The sequence below is a fragment of the Penaeus chinensis genome, chromosome 1 (assembly GCF_019202785.1).
Source record: "Penaeus chinensis breed Huanghai No. 1 chromosome 1, ASM1920278v2, whole genome shotgun sequence".
Classification (NCBI taxonomy): domain Eukaryota; kingdom Metazoa; phylum Arthropoda; class Malacostraca; order Decapoda; family Penaeidae; genus Penaeus; species Penaeus chinensis.
This window is the reverse complement of record NC_061819.1, coordinates 11,949,364-11,956,829: the sequence shown is the minus strand read 5'-3', so window position 1 is coordinate 11,956,829 and position 7,466 is coordinate 11,949,364. Positions and strand designations below refer to the sequence as shown.

The 7,466-nt window shown below is 36.1% G+C and overlaps 1 protein-coding gene across 1 annotated transcript in view; it reads right to left on the bottom strand.

The window, feature by feature from the left end:
- Positions 1 to 227: 227 nt before the first annotated feature.
- LOC125028956 overlaps positions 228 to 7,466 on the bottom strand; it is a 9,513-nt gene continuing 2,274 nt past the window's right edge. The window contains exons 2-6 of the mRNA XM_047618653.1: positions 5,521 to 6,311; positions 3,169 to 3,351; positions 1,911 to 2,211; positions 1,205 to 1,587; positions 228 to 921 (exon numbers count right to left, since the gene is read on the bottom strand). Of these exons, the coding sequence (XP_047474609.1) occupies positions 849 to 921; positions 1,205 to 1,587; positions 1,911 to 2,211; positions 3,169 to 3,351; positions 5,521 to 5,861 (1,281 nt within the window). The 5' untranslated portion in view covers positions 5,862 to 6,311 and the 3' untranslated portion in view covers positions 228 to 848. The remainder of the gene's footprint in view (positions 922 to 1,204; positions 1,588 to 1,910; positions 2,212 to 3,168; positions 3,352 to 5,520; positions 6,312 to 7,466) is intronic.

The following is a 7,466-nucleotide window of genomic DNA, read 5'->3' as shown; positions in this document are numbered from 1 at the left end:
AATTTGAAAAGGAACATTAGCGTAGGTGACGAAGTTTTTATAGTATGTAAAATGGATATCATTTTTCAATACCTTTGTTGTTGGGATAAGGTAACTTGATATCCATGCACACACGTACACACGCGCGCGTGCGCGCACCCACACAGCATGACATGAACAGCATGACAATTATACACACTATTTGGAAATAATTTTATTACAGAATAACATATAAAATCGGTATGCTTTTATAGTAGACAATGATGCTATGATAGATTGCATATTATAACGATAATAATGTTTTTACATTAATTGCCCTGATAAGAAAAGATTCCACATTAAACATCTTGTCAGCACATTGCAGTTGATGGCAGTGACAATGATAAATAAGGATAAATAAGATAAATAATAACAATAAATAAATAAGGATGAATAATAACAACGGCGACATTATGATAATTTCCCTCAAAAGTAATTTCCAGATCATTTCAGTATTCTTCTGCAACAGCAAAGTCTTTAATAAGAAGGAAAAATGATGTAAATCAGCCTTATCAAAACAACAAATATTATTAACATAATAATAGTTTTTTCATATGAGATGATTTTCTATACGTTCAGTGGGAATTAACATACGTTGTCTTAAATGAACAGCAGAACATATTCCTAACATAATTCGAACACATCAATTTAAAACATCTTTTTCACGTTGTAAACTCGTTGATAGCTTTCACAGTATACTATTGACTAAGGAGCCATAAGAGGTCATGACGATTATCATTATATGATTAGATTTGTGATTAAAGCATTGCTATAACAAGAGTATATTCTAAGGCAGATGTACGAACATGACCCAGACATGTTTCTTAGCGTCAGGTGAGACAATCAAGGTCTTGCAGAATCAGAGGCGGGAGACCTTCGTCGATGTAACCAAGGACAATTAAACTGAAAGAGAAATGATGCATGAGTGTTGTCTCAGATACGTCTTTCATCTCCTGGGAGTAGAGGGTAAGTGAAATAAGGACTTATACACAAGATCTTGTTAAGTGTGAGTATCTCTTCCAACGGTATCAATAAAATTATATATTTATCCAATTATCTTTTAGTATTTATGCAAAGTCAACACGTCCTACTCTTCAGTATCACTGGGAGCTCCTCGTACCTACGTTGTATGTTACAAATGCCCTTCCTCTCCTCTCAAACATGAAGGTATATTGCCAGTCATCACCTCAGCTCCTGCAGAACCACCTCCGCCACTTCGCCCGACCTCTTGGCCAATCTGAGGGTGTGACAGGCATACTGACGAAGGACCTCGACGGCGACTTCAAGCCTCCGGGACGTCCCTTTGTTCCCAGAGCTTATGAGAATCCTGCCGTCCTCCACACCATTGTTCCGAAGAGGTTTCTTAGCCTGGAGGATGTCTGAAAATTCGTCCAGCGCCGCCTGCGCGAGGTCGAAGGCCAATAGGAGAGCCATGCGGACCTGGTCTTCGGGGGGGTCGCCCTTGCAGGAACCCGCGGTCGAGGTGGGTTGCCCGGAGGCGGTTTTGTTGGACGGGGAGGCGGCGGCTCCCCAGGCATCGGGGGCGTGTGCCAGGCCGACGGCCGGGAGCTGAGGGATGCGAGGCGCAGTTATGGAGCAGTTCACACGACAACAGTTTGTGGGGCGCATGCTTTCGAATGAGCTGTATATAGTCAGTCATTGCATTGAAATATATAAAGTTCTTCATAATTCTACAGCCTAAAACGACAGTACATCTAGTAAACAGCACTTATTGACATTTATGATCTATTTTTTTTCAGTACTCTTGCTTATAGATAAAGAAATTTCAAGGCGAGTTACTCAGTAATCTCGGGAAGATAAAGAAACCAGACCAATATGGAGAAAAAGAAACCATGTTAGAGAATCAGACAAAAAACAGGGAAAACACATACCCTCCCCTCCCTGTGGCTGGCAGTCACCCCACGCCTCCTCCTTCCCATCTGGTTGAAGTTGATATTGTTTACATTATTCGCATTGTTATTGTTATTATTAACATTGACGTTATTCTGATTGTTATTATTGTTGTTGTTGTTATTATTGTTATTGTTGTTGTTGTTGAGGATGTTCGTAGTTAAGGACCCCGCTGCGACAAGGAAGTTGAGGAGAGTGAAGGCTTGGATGCCCGAAGACGGCGCGCAAACGGCGGTGTCCTCGTCGCTCTGGCTCGGCACCATGAAGGTCACGCGCTGGACTCTGAGGTCAGGTCAGGGCTGGGATGAGTCTCACATTTACTCTAAACTCATAGATATATTCTTAATAAAATTAACTCGTTTGGTAGAAGTTTGCTGGTTATTTACGTATTTATTCGTCGGGTAGAGATTTTACTAATCGTTAACATATTTACTTATCAGTTAGATATTTACAGATTATTTACATATTCACTCATCAGTTAGATATTTACTTTTCACTTACAAATATACTTCATTCAAACCTTTACTCATAAGTAACACTTCTAGTTTTAAAAAGATGTCGACTTTTACATATAAATCATGTAAATAAACAAATATACGACCACACTCAATAACATGCAAAGAGTACATATCGTACTATATATACATGTATGTAACACATGTAAATATCGCCAACCACAAACCTAGGCACGCACATACACCTGGAAATCCTTTGGAAATACGGCTCATCTGTGTCCTGTTAATTAACACATGTTGTAAATGTTACTAAACACACACACACACACACACACACACACACACACACACACACACACACACACACACACACACACACATGTATATTAATTGAGGGTCATTAATTAAAATTTCTACATATATGACATTAAAAATAATAACAATAATAATGATAATAATAATAACAATAATGATAATAATAATAATAATAATAATGATAATAATGATAACAATAATGATAATTGTAATAATAATAATAATAATAATGATAATAATAATAATAATAATAGCAATAGTAATAATAATAACAACAATAATGATAATAATAATAATGATAATAATGATAACAATAACGATAATAGTAATAATAATAATAATAATAATAATAATAGCAATAGTAATAATAATAACAACAATAATAATAATAATGATAATAATAATAATAATACGAATAATAATAATAATGATAAGAAATAGAATAAGAATAAGATCACCAACTACAAACTTTTTCTTATTTTTCTCCTTGCCACTCCCCCTCCTGTTCTCGGCGTAGTGTCCCCGCCTCTGCTGCTTCTCCTGGTGGCGTCGACGGAGCACGTACTCCAGGGGGTCGAGGGGAGGGGGCTCAGGGGTGGTGGTGGAGGGGGGGTAGAGGAGGGGCCACCAGGGGACGCCGCTCCTTCGAGGCCTGGAAGCCATCCGAGAAATGGTTATAAGGATAATAACAATAACGATTATTGTTGTTAGTATCAGCGTTGTTATCATTAGTATTCTGTTGTTGTTAGCATTGTTATTATTGTTATTATTATTATGATTATCAAAAAAGCAATATGTATAGTAATAATGAAGACCATAATGCCATAACGGTAATAGATATAATAATAATGATAATGATAATAGTAATAAGGACAAGTACACTATTTCTACTACAACTAATAATAATAATAAGAAGAAAAATAGGACAATAGTAATAATGATAATAATAACTACAATGATATTAAGAAGATAATAATATCATCAGTAAAAAGACAGAGATGAATGTAACATCATAATCATTACAGTAACAATGACAATAATGATGATAATAATGATGATAATGATAATGATAATGATAATGATAATAATAATAATAACAATAAGGATAAGGATAATGATAAGGATAATAATAATGATAATAATGATAACGTCAATAATAATAATAATGTTGATAATAATAATAATGATAATAATAATAATAATAATAATAATAATAATGATGATAATAATAATAAAAGTGATAATGATAATAATGACAACAACAATAGTAATAATAACAAAAGTAATAATAATAACAACAATAATAATAATAAGTAATAATAATAATAGTGATGATGATAATAATAATAATAATAATAATAATAATAATAATAATAATAATAATAATAATAATAATAATAATAATAATAATAATAATGATAAGAATGACAATAACAATAATAATAAGAAAAAAATATATGATAATATAAGATGATAATAACAGTAATAACAATAAAGCATCATAAACGCAGAAAACAAGAGAACAAGAAGAACAGATAGAACAAACAAATAAACAGATAAACAGAAAGAAAGAGGTCGCTGTTCGGTTCTCTTCTCACTCAGTAACAAAGAACAAAAGCCTCTGATAGTTAAAATAACAACTGGTGATATAAAGACATTCCCCTTTATTTCTGCCTGTTTAAAATTTCCTATGGCCTATAGAGTACCTTGCGTGTTATCGCCAAACTTTCTGGCAGCCTCATCATTATAGAATTTTATGTTTATAATTGGTAATGGCTGAAGTTCGTTCATAAAATCTGTACTACATTCACAGGCCATTTCAGTTGCTTTCCCGTTAGTAGTTCACGCGGCAACTTTTGCTATAAAGTGTAGCAACAAGAGAGTATGAACTATCTCCTACGCATTTCATAGTTCGTTTAAAAAGGGTTAGAGGAGTTACTGTCAATAAAGGATATTTGATACAGTGGCTCGGGGGGTCACTTTATGCCTCAGCAGCACGGAAGTCGATGAATAGCGCGCATGTTGACAAGTGATGAAAACGTTATGAATCAGAATGAAGAACTACACCGCAAAAAATATTTATTTGGCGTGTTTTCATTAGATATTCATCAGGAATACAAAATATAAGTCGAATACAACTCTTGAGCTGTGAAAACATCCAAAGCTTCCAAGAATAAGGTATCTATGAGCCTGACGGAGTTCCTTTTCGGCTCATTGCACACTATCTCGTTAAGATAACATATAATGAATGCAAACTATATTGCAAACATTCAGGCTACAATACTAGAAGCCATTTCTTTTAATATTTTACATCTGCATGTAGATGGAACATATCAGGGTTTACGGTTAAATATTTTTATAGCAACGTTTTACTGATATATCCATTCAATCCTTTGGAATTGTGACTCAGGCCAGATTTGCAGTTTGATATCTTGAGATTGTAATTACCACAAATCGTCCTTAAGATGAGCGAAATAATAAGCCTGAAGTTTGATATAACATGAGGAGTTTTGCGAGAAGCTCTCAATGCTGAGTTATGAAAAGCAATACATAATTAATTTTCTGAATACATTTTTTGATGACAGTAGCTTGAGATTACAAACTTCCTTAATAACAGACTGAAAAGATATATATTTGATTAGATACTAGATAAAAGCTTACACGAATAACACGATCTTCACCTCGAAGTACAAGAAAACACATAAAGAACTAGAAAGTGCAAAAAGAGACTTAAAATAACAAATCACGTGTAAGAAGACTTTCAAAATTCAACGACTTTAAAAACCCCAATTTATCGTAGAAAAGTGCAAACAGACATCACCTCTTTTGGCGAACGACGCGATCACCGGCAACATTGAGGTCCGTCACGCCCTCCGCCAGCTGCCCCGCGGTTCGGCGAGGCGGCGCTGATCCGCTGCCAGACTTTGGTGTTCCGGAAATCTGTCTTTTTCCTTCAGTCTCTACCATCCCGTGGCGGGTAGCGAAGGTCGAATTTGTAAATGTTGCTCCTAATGTCTCAATTTTTATATTCATTTCGTGGAAGAGGGAATTATTATGGGGGACAGTGAGCGGGAGAGCACTTCGGCCACGCTCTGTGAGGTAGGCCGACACCGACCAGGCTAAGATGGCCAATATGAAATACGTATAAGTTCGTGCACACATGTTACTTATTTGCACTTATGCTCTCGCGATGAAATAAAGAAAATGGTTCAGTGAAGAGCGAGATACAAGCCTTATTCACGCTTCCTTTTCCTTTCCCTTCCTCTTATTAAACTCACACACGAAAACGAGAAAACAAGCAAAACAATGTTTCTCTCTCCTACTTTACCACCACATTCCAAAAATGTTCCCGTTTTCCTCTATCCTCCTCCTAAAACAGAGGAAAAAAAAAAAAAAACTCAAAATTCTTAAAAGAATAGCCACAGCTTCCCCTCAAAATTCTATAAAGAATATCCACAGCTTCACCACCAAAGCCTCGGTCCAGGGCGGGCGCAAGGATACAAGGAGGAGCAAGGGACAGTCTTCTCTTTGCCAAGGATGATGGATGTGGCGATGTCCGCTGCGTCCACCGGCAAGTCGCCTCGTCGGACTAACCAGCTTCCCAACCTGCGACTGGGAAGGGAAGGAGGCTTAGTATCTATTTAGAATGATGTTCATTTGGAAGGTCATTAAGTTCGGATGTATGTTTATTTGCTAATTTACTCATAGGGGGAATATATGTAAAAGTTTACTGATAGCTTCAGTTAGATCGATCAATAGATTTTTTTTCTGAAAAAAATATAATCAGTTAAAAACTTGAGCATTACTGCTGTTAAGAAATATATATATTTAAGTTTATTTATGCGTTAACGCATGACGTTTAAAATCGAGTTATTATCCAAAAGTAAGCTTTACGAATTCAGGGTATTACGATTAAAACTAAAGAAGATACTTTTCAAACAGTGAATATATATCAAATCATGTTGCATATCTAACATATTAAACAAAGTGTGCCTCTAACAAAATCCGAAGTTATAATCTAATTTAATATAAACACACCCGAGAGAGAGAGAGAGAGAGAGAGAGAGAGAGAGAGAGAGAGAGAGAGAGAGAGAGAGAGAGAGAGAGAGAGAGAGAGAGAGAGAACAATAACAGAACGCCTACACATTACACTTAAAAAAACAACCCGCTCTTATTGAAAAAGTCCTCTGTAATATGCACCCCTTTTCCTTCCAGTTAAAGGCACGCCTAAAACCCAGTAGCATCTCTGTAATAACTATCTTTCAGCAAATGAGATTACTTCATTTTTTTTTTTCACCAATCGCACTGGTCATTAACAACAACCTAATGGTGCTGCAGACTCACAAGAAACCTATTTCTCCGTTTCTTACAAGAGATATATTTCGGTGCTTCAAGACGCTATCCTTGGCAAGAGAGAGAGACAAACTATCGTAATCGCAATGGTCTTTAGGATAACAGCTAGTTAATTGCGAAATGTTTTCCCGGATGCAACGAAGCTCTTTCTGGTTCTGTTGCAACAAATTAACAGATTTTAAAGGAGATGGCATGAAAAAAAGTCATTTTCTGTTTTACTCGACTATTTATGAAAATACAAACGTACTGTAATGACCATTCCCTCCCTCCCCCCCCCCCCCCCCACCTCCTCCTAACACAGACTATTGTACTCAAACATACGCTCCCCTCCCCCCCCCCCATCCCCTCCTGCATTCACGTGCAATTTGTATACTAATATGAATAACTCTATACAACGGTTATTGTTCACTATAT